Source organism: Plectropomus leopardus, chromosome 22, assembly GCF_026936395.1.
Source record: "Plectropomus leopardus strain MGB_pleo_1.0 chromosome 22, ASM2693639v1, whole genome shotgun sequence".
Taxonomy (NCBI): Eukaryota; Metazoa; Chordata; class Actinopteri; order Perciformes; family Serranidae; genus Plectropomus; species Plectropomus leopardus.
Genome location: NC_142197.1, coordinates 22,498,668 through 22,517,468, shown reverse-complemented (window position 1 = coordinate 22,517,468; position 18,801 = coordinate 22,498,668). Strand labels below are relative to the sequence as shown.

Below are 18,801 nucleotides of genomic sequence, written 5' to 3'. Positions count from 1 at the left end.
CTTTAGGGCATCTCTTGCCAAGTTGTTCATTGTTCTTTAGTAATGTTTTGAAAGGAAATCAAATCATTTTGTTCAGATTTCAAAGGTTGAAGTGCATGTGAAAAGTGTCCGAACACAGCACAAGATAACTGATGTTGTTCCAGAAATCAAAGGGTTAAATTACCTGAAATACCTGCCCTGTGGCCTACAAGCAACAGCAACTAATATTAATTTTAAAAATAGGAAAAGACTGGGCCTGGCATGGAAAACAGGCCAGAGGCAGGACTTGAACTGTTGCATTTTGCATTTACATCAGGGTTTATTATACAACACACAGTTGTCAAGAGAATGTGTGAAGAATGTGTCTTACCCAGTGTCCTTCTAGCGTAGCTAACACCTCCTTCCCCAGCTTGATCTTTCCAGAGATTTGATTCACACTGTCGCTGCTGCCCAGGAATGGCTGCAGGAAAGAGGAGACAAAGGAGGAGCAGGGACAGGGGAAGAAGTGTCAAGGTAAGAATAGAGGAGCAAATCACAAGGAGGAATGGAAAAAGAAGGACAAAAAACAATAAAGAAAAGAGCAGGAAAAGGATGAGGGAGACAGCACAGCAAGAAAAAAAGAAGGCAAGAGGTGAGGGATGGGAGAGGAGAGAGGACATTGGGAGTTCAAAGAAATGGGGAGGAGGGAGAGATACATGCATATATACAGTTTACTGTTGAAGTTACTGTGGAGAACAAGTACTGTAATTTATTATGTGTCATCTTCATGTATGTGTCTGAAGTCATTTGAAACAGTCGTATGGAAAAAAATTAGCTGAAGGAGCAGAACAAAACAAGTCGTAGAGAAGAAGCTTTAACTGCATCCTCAAAGTGTTTTAACGCTACATATTTTAAGACCAAATTAAAAGCAAAAGAAATTTAACTAGGGACCACCTTCAACTTCCAGTTAAACTTCCTTATGAAAATACAACAGCTGAATGCTTCAAATAGCTGCACTGCATTTAAAGTATTTACTGGGCCTCATTCACCAAGAAGAAATTTCTTCTTAAAACCCACTGACGCAGTTTTTATGAAAATTCTGACACTCACAAATGTTTTCTTATTTGGGATTTAAGTAAGAACAGAATCTATGGACACAAAAGAGTACTTGTTCACGTTTTGTGCTCACAGTCACATGTTTGAGTGGAATAATAGGTTATCACATTTTTCTTCTATTCTTTAGCATTATTATACTAAAGGATTTAAATTGCAATAATATTTTTTGAATTTATAATATTTTTTGCATAATTTACACAAAGCATTGGGGTCTTTTAAAATAAACACGACACTACCTCTTCAATTTGCATCAGTTATGTTAATAGCAGCCATGCCATCAATTAGTGATTGATCGTGTCAGAAAATATTATGGGAAATTAAGGTGAGCGGGCAAAATGTGACAAAGCAGCATTCCGGTTCTTATAGAAAAAGTGCATACAGAAGTCCACCTTCCACCCCCCCCCCAATGCTATAAAATATGATAGCTTGTTTAGTGTTCCAGTTTTGCAGAAGTACATCCACTTCAGAACAACTGATGTTTTTTTTTGGTTTTTTTTAACTTTTTTGGAGTCCTTTGATGTTCATTTGGCATCATTCACTTATTTCTCTCAATTTTTTCTCTTCCTCAGTCTGTGTGTGCACATGGCTCTGCAGTCTCATGCCCTTTTATGGGAACTGGCAGGCCGTTTACCTGTGCTAATTAGAATCAACTGACATGCTCTTACAAGGACATGAGATTCATCATTAGAAGAACACAGCTGAGAACAATTCTGGGGTTTAAGAACATGTCATGAATCTAACATAGACTTTTCCTTGGACCTTATATAAAATCAAATTTATGAAAAAACTTGAGGAGGTACTGGTGAATGAGGCCCATTCTTCTCTCCTATCTTAGGTGACACTCTAACAACCAGAGGGACCTATCTATCCACCTATGTTCATTATTTTAAATGAAAATCTACGGTTTGCTTTCTCTGACATGTACCTGCCGCTAGATTGTGATGAGATAATACAGTTGATGGTATATATGGTAGTTTTGAGGATGGGATGTTTTTCAGGGGGAGAGGGAGTAGCATGGTGGAGTTGGCGATGGTATGGAAGGGGTCAAACATTCAGAAAAGTTAGGTAAGAAACTGTTTTTGAAAAGACTTTATCTATAAAAGCCTTGAGGAGCTCCCTCTGAAGAAGTCAAGAATAACTCAGCAGCTGTAAAGCTCTATCACCAAAGTTGATTTACTCCTCTTAAATAAGAACCTTTATTTAAAGAACAGCCATACATACCTTGAGTTTGAACTCAAGCTGAGCGCTGTAGCCCGTTTTCTCACATGCTATGGTGATCTGACCGCCCAGCTCCAGGGTCATTGTGCCATACAGGATGCCTGCAACATGAAAAAGCAACATTTCAGTGAGCATAGATGACTGGAGAAATGCTCAGAAAATGCGCCACTCTCCTCAGCTTTTTGTGAGCTCCCTGTGAATTTGACATACTGAAACATTTACACAGTGGATCAAATGTCCTACAGAGTTCACAGCTACATGAAAGCACAACTGAAGTGAGACTGTGGTGTGCAAAACAGCAGGTGGCACTCTGACCTTTACAGTGAGCGTAGGGCATGTTCATCACATAGTCCTCTCCTCGGTTGAGAAAAGTGAGCCGAGCCTCCCCGTCTAATATGGCCGACAGGGAGTTTCCTAAAATGCAAACAGCACCAATCAGTGGACAGATGTGCTTTGACAGCAAAAAAGATAAATAAATTAACAGCTTAATAAATATTAGCACACTTTGATTTCAATTTAACCCTTTGAAACTTGAGCAAATTGGCTTAATGGCTTTCGAAAATATGGGAAAAGGCCATGAGCAAGAAAAAACTCCCAGAAATTGGCAAGAATTTCATAAAAAGTTAAAAAAAAAAAAAATCCACCTGAAAATTAGCACACACACACACAAAAAAAATCAATAAAGAAAGAAAAGTAAAAAAAACCCAAACAAACAAGGAAATGTCCTGGAAATTTTCCTTGATAATAACAATATTTCTGTAACATAATTTTAAATGTGATTTAAATATGACAAATATAAATATATTTTTTTTGACATTTATCCCTAGCATAAAAAATAAATAAATCCAAATCTACTATATCTTTCAATTTATGGGGCATTTCTTGCCAAGTTGCTCTTTGCCTTTTATTTTATGTTTTCAAAGAGAAATGGAATCGATTTGATTAGAGTTTAGGGTACACAGCAAAAGAAATATGACGTCGATCCAGGTTTCAAAGGGTTAAGGTGTCTGTGGGTGTCATGAATTAGATCTTAGTCCTGTGTGTACCATAGAACTTGGACTTGGCAAGGATGCTGCCACTGACGCAGAATCCATCCTTCCTGTTGCTGACGTAGAAGGCCGACACAGGAGGATGATGGGATACCTGAAAAAAACAAAAGACAAGGGAACTTGTCTTACATGGGAACTTAAAATCAATCAATTTATCTTATAATAGATAGCCAATGTATTCCAATGACCCAACCCAAAGTTACTCATATTATGGGAGTTATCTGATACAGGTGGAATGAGCTCTTGACCAATCGGATAACTCCTAGTTGGAACTCTCTACAGTAGTGTCGGTGTTGTTACCTGTTCTGCGATGTAGAACGTCTTGCTGTTGGTCTTCTGGTGAAGCCACATGCAGCGATACGTCTCTCCAATAATGGGGTTATAAGGCTTCTTCAACCCCTGTCAATTAAAAACCAGCAGGACATTTGATTTTAGATTGTATGTAGGAAGCATGTATGTAGTTTATTAACATGTGGTAGGTTGCATATGTTTGCTCTCCTGACCTTTGGCTTTTTGTAGAATCCAGAGATGTACCACTTCACCACCTTCTTCATCCGGTTGTAAGCGTTCTCCTCGATCGCAGCCCTGAGAATGAAACAAACAGTCCAGATTTAGACTAACGCTGCTTTAGAGTGGTGCAGTTTAACTCAGCAGGTAGAACTTTGTATAATCTGCTATGACAGCATTCTCTTGATCATCTCTCCCAGCTTTTCTCTTCTTGTCACTTTGCACTAAAGTATCCACAGGACTTCTTCACAGTCTACCAGACACTATGAATATGTTTATTCTTTCTTTCTTTCTTACAGTAAGACACATTTCATGAAAGTGTCCATATGCCACATTTAATACAAGTAGAAATATTGACATTTCACATTACAAAACCAAGGAACTTGTAAATTCATCCCTGTTATCAGATATCTGCATATTAATGCAGAATTGGTATGCAACAGGGCAAGATTTTGGTGTTGGAAGCAAGTAGTACTGGGTTCCTGCAGCTTCAGGCAAAGTAGATTTTTTTTAATTCCAGTTGGAATTAAGTTTAAGACCAATTTTCTAATAACCAATATTGAAGAGGCACAATTTTATTTGATTTATCCTTTTTGTCCAGTGAAAGAGATTATCTACCGTACATAAAAAGTTGGGGAAAAAACTTTTTACAGTGGAAAAAATGGAAGACAGTGAACATATTATTATTTTAGGAAAAGGGATTTTTAAAAATTATTTAATAAAGAAAATATTATTAAATATTATGAATTGTTATTAATAATAATAGATTCTTTTGAGATTTTACAGTGCATCGTCAGAAGAAATGCATTTTATTAAAAACCCACTTCCTATGTCTGGGCATTTTTATTTTATTTCATTTTATTCAAAGAATAATTCAAGTCAGTTTAATACAAATTAAAGCCTTATTTTAAGATTAATGAATTCAATGCCTTCCCTGTGGAGAACAAAAGAGGCTGAACACATCGACCATAGCGCAATCTTTAGACCCATCAGCTGTTGTACAGGAACAAGTTTGTTTTATTTTAATTTTAATATTATTTTAAAAAATGTATCTGTATTCATGGGCTTGAGTGGTATATTACAGTATACCAAGTTATTTAGAAAATCTGATGGTATGATTTTCAATTTCGTCAAAAATACAGACCCTCCTTTTTCTATTAAACTAATATGGAGATGCTGTATTAAGGTAATGTATTGTAGTGCACAAGATGTGCCACCAGAGGTCAGTCTACTACTGGTGGAACAGGCAGCTGAGCTGAGAAACATGCTAACTGAGAGTGGTGGGATAATGTTACAGGACCATAAACAGCTGGCCAGCAGAAACTGATGGGAAAACAGCATATTTTCACATCTAACTCTGTGAATTAAGGGACTATATCAAGCAAATCAGAGTTGGTGATTTTTAGAACAGTGAAACAACTTAATGACTAACAAGATTAGCTAAGATGGTTTTGGTGAATTTTATTTTGCTTCTGTTGGGTTTGATTGAACTGTGTTTTATGATGCATTAACAAGGCAACTAAGCTGACATTTGTCTCTGTTCAGTGAAAAATAGATCCATTAATTCAGAAGAGTGTATGGTTGTATTTAAAGACATTTATTGATTGGGAAAATATGCAGGAAAGTGTATAGGGCTTACTCTGACAGGAAGTCTGCGTGGTAGTAGTAGTCAGAGAGTTTGTCCAGAAAGGACCTCGGTTCCAGGATGAAGGTGGGCAGCACCACTTTGGACAGATCCATGCCAGGTCGCACCTGCTTCAGCAGAGTCCAGATCAAAGATTTATTCTCCTCTGATACCGTCTCTGTCTGAGCAGCCTCGCCAGCCTGCAGAGTGATACACACACACACACACACACACACACGCACGCACACACACAGGTTAGATTCGATAACACTGCAGACATCTGAAAATGCTCAGAAACACTCACATTGTTGCACGCGTCTCCACATGCTTTAAAGTGTTATGTGACTGTTTGCGCAACTGATTTACAAAATGAGCTTTTAATTAACTCCTAACTCTAAACATTTTGCCTCAGATTCAGTTGGTATTTAATTAGTGAGCTGTCAAACCAACCCACACTGATCAAAGGCTGTCTGTGTTACAGCTTTGCTAAAAGCCCCAGCAGACGAACATGCTAATTTCTCCGCATTATACAACAAACTTAGAACAAAATTGCTTTTAGCTTAAAGTTTCAATTTAAGCTGAAGATTAAAGAAATCCTATGAGAATATGGTGTAATGCTGCAATCTCATTTTATCTAGAACAACTCTTATCAAAAGCTGTGAATAAAAACAGTGGCTATAAATCAAACTCTTTGTCCCTGACCTCTCCGAGCTCCTCGTGGGACTGCTCCAGGTACGAGGTTTCCCGCAGATGTTCATTAGGATCCAGGTCGATGTATGAGTCATCTTGCCGCTCTGATGTATCGCTGTCGCTCTCCTCACTCTTCTCCAGGCCCTCTGGGTCTGATTCCTCATGGTCCTGTTCACCCTCCCTGTCGGACTTGTCTGAGTACAGGTCTGGGTCTTTCAAATGGTCACTGTCATTGAACCTGAAGTAAAATATATTACATTAAAAAACATTTACATTACAACATTTGAAAAAGAGCTGGTAGCTTAAAGATTTAAGGGAGACAAAATAGTTTTATCATTTTCTACTCACTGGAAACCATGGATGTTGTGGGCTCGGAGGAGGCTGTAAAAATTTATGGAGTGTTCTCCGCCAGTGGCCACCGTGCTCATGTCTTCTTTCCCCTCCCGGATCATGGTCCTCTTCAGCAGGCTGGAGCACTTCAGGGCCAGCTCTAAGGCGTCCATCCAGCATCGACCTGGAAGAGAGATTCAGACAGATTACTGATCTGCAGCATTTATTTTCAGGCTTTGCGGCTGTTTTTTTTTTAATGGTTTTATTATTATGTTTTTACTAATATTAAGCAAAGAGGTCAAAGAATTTTGAACTATTTTGGCCTTTGTAGCCTCAGTCAACCCTGGTCCCAGTACGGGATTGGTTCCAGAAGTGCAAAATTTTGAAATAATTCTCATTTTTGATATTTATTTCAGCCCTGATGGCAAACTATACTGTAACTGCAATGAAAACCAGAAAGGCCTGAATTGTACTCAATAATATAAGCATGTTTGTTGGATAAAAACAATGTTTGTTTTTTAGATTGTTTTTTTGGCATTTTAGCCTTTTATTAGACGTGACAGATCAGGAGTGGGGACAACATGCAGCAAGGGCCTCGAGCGGGAGTCGAACCCGAGGCCGCTGCTGCAAGGACACTGCCTTTATTCATGGGGCGCCTGCTCTATCCACCCAGCCACTGACGCTCCGAAAATGGGTTTTTGATGGTATTTTTTCATATATATTGCATAAAACTTAAAGGAACACTATGCAGGATTGTAAGTTTCTGCTTGTAAACATGTTTGCCAGAGAAAGTGAAATTTAAACTCAACCCAATTTCAATCCAACTGTATTTGCATTTTTTCATTTCTGAAACTGTGTCTCTTAGATGCCTGCTGGCACTTGGTGACCATTTACAATGCCTTGACCTCACTGAACACTGTGGGGGTACATGCCCATAAATGTCCTCGAGCGCAGAAAATAAGAAGAAAATGAGAATTTACAGGCAAAGGGCAGAGTTTCTGCAGAAAAATACATCGCCACACACTTGATAGTGGGTCATTACTGATGATTAAGAGGAATTACTTCTGTATGAGTCTATACATTGTTTTTCAGCAAAATCCTTCATAGTATATCTTTGAATGACACCTAAACTTTAATAAAATGGAGAAAAAGAAATACTATGTTAGAGTAGTAAATAGCAAGCGATTGTGGACACTTTGTAACTATTTCAGCACCACGGACAGAGCCTCAGACAGGGAGAGACTAGATTGGATTTTTCAGCACCACGGACAGAGCCTCAGACAGGGAGAGACTAGATTGGATGTTTCAGCACCACGGACAGAGACACAGTGTATGATGGGCTGTGGCTGAAACCACTCACATACTACAGAATGTGGAGAACTCAGTTTCATGGAATATACCAGTGTTTTCTCAAACTCTTGTCTTTTGTCCGACCTTAGAAGCTCCTACACCCAAGTAACTGATCTTATTTTTAGTAGACATTACCAATATTTGGGAAAATACAAACAAAACAAAATAATTCTTTTTGTTTTTATTTGAAAAGCTACAGATTAGCAATAGCAAGATAACCATGCTAGCGTCCGAACACTCTGCTGGTCCCCACATGCACTTTATCTATTTTATTTAAGTTCCACTCCACAATTCCCTTCCCCAAATGCAGTGTTATCAATCCTCCCATCTAAAGCAAAAAACTTATTTCCCAAAACAGGTAAATTATTCCTTAAAATCAACTTTCATGGGATTTCAAACCAAATGAAAAGGAATATCTTTTTTTTTATATTATACCAACTGCACTCAGGCACGACCACATATAGTTCACAGTCCTTGAACTGTATTAGTCAGTAGAGACAAACAAGCAGGCGAGAGAGTGACTGTAAAGTCACAGGTTTCCATTTGGGCTGTCCAAAAGACCAAGAGCACACTTACTCACTCAGCAGAAGATTAAAGCCCAATTTGCACTGACTAGTATTACCTAGAGACTTGTAGTAAATTGTAACAATTGCAGATGTTGTCTGTCACCTAAATCTGGTTCCAATCTGCCATGTCAAGTAATAAATTCCTCACAAATTACCAACCATACCATATTTTGCCAAACACAGAGGTCATGTGTTAATATTAGTCCAGCACAAATCAGCATCTCTGTTATTTGGGGTCATATTTATTCTTTTGTATTCTCAGCAACTTTTTTTCTGCCTTTTTCCCGCTTGAAAATGATAAAGGCTGCATTGTTGATTATAGATGAATGTTTTGACAGCACGGAGAACTGTTAGCAAAAAGAGCGAGCTTAAATCATACCGGAAGAGTGAAAATCTCAAAAGATGATGAAATGCATGATACGTGACAATGTGTGGCAGAGTTTTTTAAAAGAAAAAAAAAGAGTAGAGGGAATAAATTGAGTTGAGTACAATACAGACTCTGCTTATCTCATGTGCAGCATGAAACACAGACCTGAGAGATAAATATTGAGGTCACCTGGTAATACTGGTTCAATGCGAACAGGGCTTTAATATGGTTTTCTACTGCCCTTGTGAATGTCAGATATTTCACCCCAATTTCAGCATATAAAAGCAAATGTATGAAATAGGTAGAATTGTTCAGACATGCTTATATTAGGATATTGAAATGGTTTAAATAAAGTAAGACTGGGATTAGTGTCACTTCCACACATGACCGAAAACTGCAAATAAAATAGCTGTAGTTTTCAACCAATACTGATGTTGCTTTATGTAGCTGATACCGATGTGATGCCGATTTATGGATTTAATCTTATTTAATCACCCATTCAATGTAAGTTGCTCTGAAAAGACTTAAAGTATGTGATTGACGGTCTGTCTCTTACCATCAGACTCCGAGGCGGCACGGAAGATGAGGTGGCTGCTGGGTAATGGCTGAGTGATGGAGCCAACTGCTTCTCCTTTAGGACCCTGGGAACAAAAAGTAATAAAGGAAAGAAATGCATGTTACAAATTATTGTTTAAGGTTCAGGTGGGTGCTGTTTAGAGTCAGTGTCTTTATTGGTCTCTTGTCTCTTTTCATCAGAGGCTGTTTCATGGCGTCCTGGCTTCACCTGCAGAGTTTGTCTCTCTTTTTTCACTTCTTCATCATTTATGTGCAAACAGAGGAAATGTGGACTCTCTAGTATGTCATTATGCAGATGAGCTGTTAGATGGGACAGAAGCTGAATGAGTGAAGTGTTTATTTCAAAAGTGAAGAGGACGTTGGGGAGAACGGGAGCGCTGTAATCCAAAACACGCATCAGCAATTGTGATTCAAGCCTTTTCACAACACAAACAGAGAGGAAAACACTCGTAGTGCGAGGTCAGTGATGAATACCAAATCACAGTTGGAGTGGACGACTGGACGGAGGCAAAAACACAGGAACAATTGGAAAATGTGTGCTGTCAAATATGAAAATCGCCGGCTGGTTGTTTAATTTTCTGCATCTGTCCCATTGATGAGCTCTTAATTATACAGCACAACATGACAACTATTTGTTTTAAAAGCAGAGGACAAAGGCTTTTGTTTTTTGATTGAGGATGTTTTATGTGTTTGTGTTAATTTTGTTTTGTTTATCACTGGAGAGCAAAACCATTCAAATTCATCTGGCAGTATTCTCCTTCTCTGGCTTTTACATCTATTATGATAAATAATGGGATTAGAGGTGTTCTTTTTTTTGCTGAGAAGTCAGTAAGAAGATTAACAGCACTCTCAAGTTTGTATGGAAATATAAAGTTAGGTGCAAGACTGTTTCTGCTCTGAATTTTGCTGTAATGAAAAAAGTACCAGGTATGTGCAGAGCTCATACACATTTTTTTCCAATACATTTCCATGAATTTTCCATGACTTTGAGGCAAATTTTAAAGACCATATATTCTCTGAAACAACCATTTATACTCCTTATTGGTTATTTTTTTAGTACAATATATAAAAGCTTTTTTAAATATATATATTTTTAAAAAAGAATAAGGAATTCAGAAGAGGATTAGAATTGAATATTTCAGTATAATTTAGGGACTGTTTGATATTTATGAGGGGAGGGGGTGATGCAAAAAGTGTGAGGCATGTCAAATATTTTTTTAAACACCGGGGAAGAACTCATGTTTTTGTTTTGCCTTAGGAAAGAGGCATGCAAATTTAAATGGCTGTATTTTGTATTTAATTTAATGTAGATATTTAAAGAAAATATGCCCTCAAAACCAACAGCCCTGCATATGTTGGCCTTTTTTTCTGGCGATTTTTTAAGAAAAGATTTTGTTGATTTGTTGTTTTTTTTTTTTGCTTAAAAAACTTCTGGTGATTATTTTTTTTCTTTAAAACTTTTTGGCTGATTTAAAAAAATGAAAAAACAAAACAAAAACAAAACATGCCTGCATGTGTTCTCGAGCCATGTAAAATAAACAGCTTTTAGGATTTCAACCATTTCACTGATTTGAACTATTCAACAAATTTTATAATTGTCGTCAATCTTTATGAGCTGTTACTCAAAAACGTTTAACCTTATTACAGATTTTAACATTCCAAATCATAAACATCTTCTGCTTTTTATAAAAATACAATGAGTACTGTTTTTTAATTTGTCAGATTTCGTCAAGACAGTGTCAGAGTCTGGCCAAGAAATAATCACATAAGCTCCTTAAAACTGAAAATTGTCTTCCTTTGTTTTTTTGTACAAAGAAAATAATGATTATGTGGAAGTTACTCTTTCTTTAGAAAATTGTTATTGGAAAAATTCCCTGATATATAGAATTTCTTCTACCCCCCAAGTTTCCCAGGCTGAATACACTCCCTGAACACTCCATAATACTTGCTGAGAATCCTGTATTTTCAGGTATATTCTGACCTTGACGGCCCAGATGGACTGCTCCAGCGGGTGGAAGAGCTTGAAGCAGAAGCCGTCCTTCTTCGAGGGCCTCTCGATGAGCTCGCAGGCGTTGAGCAGCACCGTTCCCACCCACTGGCCGTTTTTGTGGGTTTTATAGATGAGCAGCACGCCTGGTTTCAGCACACACCACAGCTTGGTCCAGCTCTTCAGAGTGCCACGGATCTGGATCAAACACAGATAAATGTCAGATTATCTAAAGCCAAAATTACCTTTTGTTTTTGCTAGAAAATGGGAAGTTTTCCACCTTTAGCCAGTCGGCCATGACGATGACGGAGGGATCAGTGATGGTGCTGAGCAGCTCTTTGGTTGCCCTCTTCTTTTCTTCCCTGTAGTTTTTCTTCTGCACCTGAAAGAAGCACAGAGAGACAGACATCGCTAAGAACATCAATTTACACAACTGTGGTTATTAATATTCCACGCCTGCTTTCTCACTGAATCATATTTGGCAGATCTTTTTAATAAGACTAGAATCACACTCCTCAGTGTTCCTGTTAAATAACAGCTGGTCCCCTCTGACTGCAGTGAGCTGCGTTTAATTTCCCTTTTGAAATGTGAGGTGTCCTGCATATCCTGTGTGGTGGTGACACTGATGCACAATATAAAAATTAAATCTATCTAATATGAAGTATTATATGCATACTGACTCAACAAGTGACACAAGTGAAGGACAAAGTGTCAGTCAACAGAGCACAAGTTGAGAGAGAGTTATTATATGCACATCACATGAGTGCAAGGCTATCAAAAAACAGCGTACATGAGGGAAAAAGTAAGTCCTGCACACTCCATGCCTCAAAAGTTTAATGAAGACAATGTTTCGATCCTACTTGGATCTACGTCAGGTTAACATTGCTGTTTTCATTAAACTTGTACTGCATGGGATAAGTGTGCCTTACTTTTTTCCTCATGAAACAACAGTGCACAACAAGCACCAGTAACTAAATGTTACACATTTCACATGAATGTATTTTTAAGACTGATTATGCCTTAAATTTGAGAGAAACTTTGGAGAAATTTACAGAAACTTTCCAAGGCATGTATATCTGTTTCAAGGTCAATTTAAGATCGGGAATTTGCAGAATTTTGCACAGTTTCAATATAAAAATTGCACGTTTAAAGTTGTAGAGGGAACTTTTATATAAAAAAAGTTTTGTCATATATCTTTACATTGTAACAACATTTAGACAGTAATACATGAGACAAATAAAAAAATCATATCCCGCTGCTTCCTCATAGTGCTCCTTATGGTTTGCAATACTCCACCAGGCCTGAGTGAAAACAACCAATTAGAGCCGAGGAGTCTCTTATGCAGCTGTCAATCGCTGCTCATGAGCTTCAGTCAAACTAGGCAGCTCTGATCAAATATGTATCAAGAATCTGTTTCTGTTGAATATTCCTGGAATTCTGCAACCCTAGTCCAGACGCATAACACTAAAACTAAGCTGATTTCGCTTTCTTACCTTGAGGGACTCCTTCTTGGTGAGCTTTCCCCCAGATGCAGACACATCTTTGTCTGAGCCATTGTACAGCTTTGTTTCAGACTGTGAACACACAGAGGGGGAGAAAAAGGGTTTAACAACAAAGAGTAATGATCAATTAATCCCTACAGACATTCATGTGCCATTTTGAGTTAAAAAACACAACACAAACATGCCTGATGACTACAACCAAAGCTTTCCTATGAGGACGTGTGTCTCAAAATGTGAGAAGTCTACTTTACAATCATCAGCCAGTTGCACTGCTGCACTCTCTGAATAAAGTCACCCAGTAAATGTCTAAATGTAACCTTGATGACAAAGTGTTTCCTCTTAATGAAAAATCTATTACCTTAATCGTTTCCTTTAACTCAGCCTGGAGTTCGTTGCAGAATGACTTTGAATGTCTTTCACTAAAATGAAAGACTTAGAGGCAAATTCTACAGGAAGTAGATGTTTTTAGCCTGCCTGGTTGTATGACTGACTGATAGATAGTTATTTTTTTAATCCAAATTTTAGTAATTGTGAATTGAATTTTGTCTCTGTCTGCAACTTTGTGTTTTCACAGCTGAATGACTTGGCCAGGTCTCCCTTGAAAACGTTTCTTAATGTCAATGGGACCAACCTGATAGATAAATAAATAAATACATAAATAAATAAATACCAGAGTCTACTAAAATAAAAGACATCACATTTTCTATCTTTGCAATAATATTACTATAAGCAGGGAGCTGCAACATGACTGAGAAACAGCACATAGAAGTAATTGTTTTGCTTTGCCTCTCAAGCTGTTTTGTTTCCCTGGTCGCCCAAACTTAGCTCAGTTAGCAGAATGAAGCCTATAAATGCCAGCGCAGGTGTATCTCTGCCAGCTCCTCTCACAAGCCAATTGGAGCGATTTAAAGCGCCGAGACAGACGGGGGCGTGTGGGAATCCTAAAGCAGGACTACTTAAGGCCTCAAAAAGCATCGGACAAAGACTGAAGGTACATGATAACAAGCACCAAACGCTAAAACCTCCTCTTTCATTATCCTTTATTCTGCTCAGAAACTCACAACGAGTTGCCTTTGGCTGCCGTTATTGCTGTGGAGATGGATGGAAACAAGCTCAATTCTGCTTTTCCAAAGCTTTTTGAAGATGGTGGATGTTCTTGATAACAGACTCTACAGATTAACTGAAGTAGAAAGCGAAAAAAAAAAAAACCTGTCTCCTGTCATGTCCTGTCCATGTTTTCATACTTGAATTTTTAATAGGATTCCTGTGTGATGAAAGCGTCTCTGCTGTGACTCAGACACCCACGTCTGCACCGACAAACATATTTGATGTGGACCTCGAACGATAAACCAGACGGGCCTCCTCCACACAGAGCTCACTTGAAAGAAGGGCTGAGTCTGAATTTTAACTGATAAATGTTTGATGTGTACAGTTTATATGATGTGTGAGTCATCGCAATGTGGGCTCTCTCGCGCCTGAGGCAAAACTGGGAAAGGAAACAAGACATGCAGTAATTCCCATATGCTCTGCTCTCATTACGACACGCCAAAGCACCCGATCGCTCCTCCACACCCATCACATTACGACTCAGAGGAGTGATTTGCCTTACCTTGCTCTTAGATATGGAATGTGAGTCCTCTTTCAAAGGCAGAGGCAAGAGGTCCTCCTTCCCTCTTTCGAAACCTGGAGCAAAAAAATCGCAACAGCATTAAGACATATTCAGTCCACCATCAGTCTCACATTAACCGTATGCCATGCCAGGAGACAACCTGTGAATCACCCAGTGTGACAGGCTACTGATTATATCTTAGCAACCTTATTGGAAAGCCAGTGTATTTGCATCTTCTAGCATCGCGGTTCACAAATCCTGAAGTCCTCAGAGCCTTGAGGATGGACTAAAGAAGCTGCAAGGTAGAGTTGGATCAATTTTGTTTGTACAAGCTTCAACCAGTTAGATTTTATGCAAATCGGCTTCAATGGCATCAGTTGTGGCAAATTAAAAAGTAGCCTACATCAGCAACCTGTGCTGATTGCATGGTGCAAAAATCCAAAATTGTATTGCATTACTAATAACCACTTGTGTTTGACAGTCCATAAGCTGACCACCTGCATCAAATTTCAGTAGAAGAGGGAGTGGTATGAGCAGTGCAAGTTTGTTTACATTGTTTACATTAATGTTTGTGTGCTTTTTGGGGTGATAAGAGGAGACATTTTATGTACTGTGCAGGCAACTCAGCGCTGCCGTTTGGAGCTGAACTTTTGTCACAACTTTTCTGTTGTGTTTTTATTTATTCCTGTCGCTTGCTTTGAAAGCACTGCAATGGACAAGGAACGGCTGAAGCATGAAGCTAAAATGAGGAATTATCTCCATGATACCTTCTTCATTCACTACAAAAACTTAAGTACAGTGTCAGCTGACTGGAGGGAGACTGAAAGTTTCTGGTAAATGATAATCAATAAAAACAAGCTAGGCTACCTGCTAATGGGTATATTGTTTGTCATTCCCAGTAAATATCATAAAATTAAGCTGGTGTTTTCTGCTTAAAAAGTGACATTAAAATCATCGGAAGATACCAAGTAGTTCTAAAGATAAAAGTTATAGTCAGATGCTTGTTTGCTGTTAGATGTCATTATGCACCACTTGGGAGTGGCTTCTTTGTCAATTGTAACACCTGGTAAAATTCAGTATACTGGTAAATTAATAGTAAATTAAATTAAATGAAAGTAAATAAAAATTAAATTAAAGGAAATTATTTCAAACATTCTTTTACTGAACAAATTGAACAATGAACTGAACACAGAAAGTGACAAAAAAGAGGAAAAATTAGGTACATTATAAAGTGGTGTTTTCTAATGATATTCTCTATCAACTTAATCAAAAACAGCAGTGCAATATCTGTAGTCTTGGCATTGTTCATTGAGCAAGTCTAAATTGTGATTACAATTGTTTTTTTAAATATGTATTGTACAGCCATAGATGTCAGTTCTTACAGTAACACAACATACTTTCTGGCTGATGGGCTTTTTGGAAATTTCCTGTAACTCAATAGACTAAAAGACTAATAAATTAATGGATAATGGCAGAATATTTGCTAAAAAAATAAATAAATAAAAATCCTTATTTGCGGCTTTAACTGAATAAACAATGCTTTTAAGCCTTTTTAAAGAAAACAAAAACTTTACCCCACTAGCGATCATTAGTAAAATCAACCGGCCATATCAAATGTGTTTGAAAACACTTGCAGGGCTTTTGAGTCCAAATGTCTGGGTGGCCAAATGGAATCTCATTACATAATGTCAGTCACGAGAGCATGCTGTCCTTCACAGCCGCTGGAAGCCAGCCACAGGATCTGGATGGCAGCAAGCTGCCGCCTGCTGCGAGTCCCTAATCTGACCTGAACTCAAAAATTACATCAGTTGGCTGGTGAAAGGAGGTTCCCTGTTTTAATCCGTAGTTTGGCCGGGACGATGCAGCAGTGGAGAGGGAGCGGAAAACAAAGACAACTGCTCCAGTGAAGTTGCTAACGTGTCTTTCTATAGATCTCAAACTGGGCAATGAAGAATATGTGTATTAAGTGTGCTTTTGTGAATATAGTGTACCATGACAAATCTAAACACACAGACTGGCTGTTCTTCATTTAAACTCCATATTTAGCATTCCTAATCTTTATTAGTGAGCCAGTTTTTAACAGATTCCCCACTGACATCCCAGCAGCTGGTGACACCACTGGTCTCAAGGTGACAGAGAGCCTGTAAATATTTTATAGTTTCTGTCTCCTATCCACAGGCCATCAGTGTTTAGGAAGGAAGCACTGCTGAGTTTCATTACCAAATCAGATATTTGGAAAACAGTCACATCTTACTTGCTGTTTGAGTTAATAAAACAGCTGTGTGTCTGCAGTTGAGGCAAAAGCCTTTTTATGTATTCTTCCTGCGTACTTCCATTTTGTCCTGCAGACATCTTGTATCTTGAATTCCTAAATGACTCAGAGACCACATGCTTGGGTACTTTTAATAACAATGTGATATTCAGTGCATTACTGGAGTGATTTTGTGCAGAGTCGTGTGTATCATGTCCACTTTTTATTAGCCCGTCTCCCATTCCCTGCTTCTTCAATTTACAGTAATGTCTTTCAACAACCCTAAAAACAAACGTGCTTGCTGGCAGTGTGTTATGTGTACATACATAGAGTATGAGTAATAATGACTGTGATAGCAGACACACTCCAAACCAAAATGCACCTCAAGACGGAAGGTATAACAGTGTCTAAGTGTTTCGAGGAGTGCTTCTCAAGGCTTGAAACACAACATAAAAATGCAGTATAACTACTTCAGTATCTCCTGGTAATGGCAAAAGGTGCATTGGGTCAACAGCCCTGCTGTAAAAGTGCTACTTGAGCAAGAGTCAACTGCATACAGGCGTGTCCTGTTCAAAAACACTTCAGCTGTTTGAGTGATTGTTGCTATGAAAGCATGAAACCAAGCACTTCAGATGCCTTTGGTTTTCAATGCCAATCTGTATGAATTAAATTAAAAAGAAACTTGAAATAGGAGCCCTTTCATTTAGCTCAATGCATCTGACATCAGAGCTACACAGTGTTAGTTTAAAAGAGTACTTCACTGGCAAAATGGCCATCGCCACCATCACGTTATGTGAATTTGTGAAGAAAAATTTGTTTTTCTTGCATGCCTCCATGGTGAATGGAAAATCCAACAAAGGAGACCATTCTTCAAGTTCACATCCATTTTATTGTAGCGAACTTCCACACTTAAAACATCTGCTGCCACAAACACATGGGCCGTTCATTAGGAGCGCTGTTGATGGACACAGATGGAGCAGCAGAACGTCAGCTGCAGTGAAAGTGAAACTTAAATATACGGATCAAAAGATCAATTATCCAACTCGCAAGTCATGGGAAAAAAAAAGAAATCATGGAGACTTTCTCCTGTGCTAGCCCTGCAAAAACATCTGAATTTAGAGAGGGGACACAGAATGATATGAAGGGTCACACACACATTTAAAGAAAGATATGACAAAAAACAAAAACCAACATACACCCTAATTCTGTAGAAAACACAGAACAGCAAAACTTTACAAAAACTTGTGCAGTGTATTCCAAGTCTCATTTATCGAGTTGTATGCTTTGTACTTTGTACCAAACACATACATTTTGCTAAAACATTAAGATTTAAAACACTTCCACTTAGCAGTAGAGCACCCTGAGCATGCAAGTGCATTTCACCTCCACTTAAGCAGAGCTCAAATGCCAGGCATGCTACTCAGCCATGCATGAAACTGTTTGTACTAATGTGTTTTTAAATCATAATGGTTTAGCAAAAATGCACATGTTTGGGAAGTACTGAGCATAAGACTGGATAAATGAGATGTGGATTATACTGCATGAGTCATGTGTGAGTTTATACGAAGAGGTTTTGATATAGTTAAGCTGTACAACAGACCTTGTTTAGTTCTATTCATGGAAAATGTCTGCCTCCTTTGGATTCTCTGTTCACCTTGGAAGGAATTCAAGGTAACACTGGGTGAGCAACTCATACACAAATGGTCATTTAGCAGGTGCGTTATTACTTAACATAAGATAAAACTCCAGTTAGACAAATGCAGTAATATACATGAAGAAATGAAGGAATGGAATTATCTCTCTTGCCTGACAAGTGCTGCTTTTGTTTGAATGTGGATCTAGTTTCGACGGTAAATTAGATGTCCCACCAGACCATCTGTACCCACTTGACAGACGCATCTCCATGCCAGCATCAGCTGAAAAACAACTCGAGGGTAATTCAACCACTACAACGAGCCTCAAGAGGTTATGGAACTCAATGTCCCCTTTCTTTAATCTCAATGTATAGGGAGGAAACAGGATGATTATAAGAGAATAAATATGTTAATTAAAATGTACTATAGTGTAAATAAAAGCATCTCCCCCTGCTCTATTATTGTAT

The 18,801-nt window shown here is 38.3% G+C and overlaps 1 protein-coding gene across 14 annotated transcripts in view; it reads right to left on the bottom strand.

The window, feature by feature from the left end:
* The window catches only part of osbpl8 (oxysterol binding protein-like 8), a 118,150-nt gene that overhangs the window by 13,149 nt on the left and 86,200 nt on the right, over positions 1-18,801 (bottom strand). For all 14 annotated transcript variants that reach the window (XM_042511521.2, XM_088072995.1, XM_088072996.1 and 11 more), the window contains 14 exons: positions 14,450-14,523; positions 12,832-12,912; positions 11,619-11,720; positions 11,333-11,536; positions 9,332-9,416; positions 6,511-6,676; positions 6,175-6,400; positions 5,488-5,672; positions 3,845-3,926; positions 3,642-3,740; positions 3,339-3,435; positions 2,608-2,706; positions 2,296-2,393; positions 350-439 (listed from right to left, as the gene is read on the bottom strand). In XM_042511521.2, the coding sequence (XP_042367455.1) occupies positions 350-439; positions 2,296-2,393; positions 2,608-2,706; positions 3,339-3,435; positions 3,642-3,740; positions 3,845-3,926; positions 5,488-5,672; positions 6,175-6,400; positions 6,511-6,676; positions 9,332-9,416; positions 11,333-11,536; positions 11,619-11,720; positions 12,832-12,912; positions 14,450-14,523 (1,688 nt within the window). The remainder of the gene's footprint in view (positions 1-349; positions 440-2,295; positions 2,394-2,607; positions 2,707-3,338; positions 3,436-3,641; positions 3,741-3,844; positions 3,927-5,487; positions 5,673-6,174; positions 6,401-6,510; positions 6,677-9,331; positions 9,417-11,332; positions 11,537-11,618; positions 11,721-12,831; positions 12,913-14,449; positions 14,524-18,801) is intronic.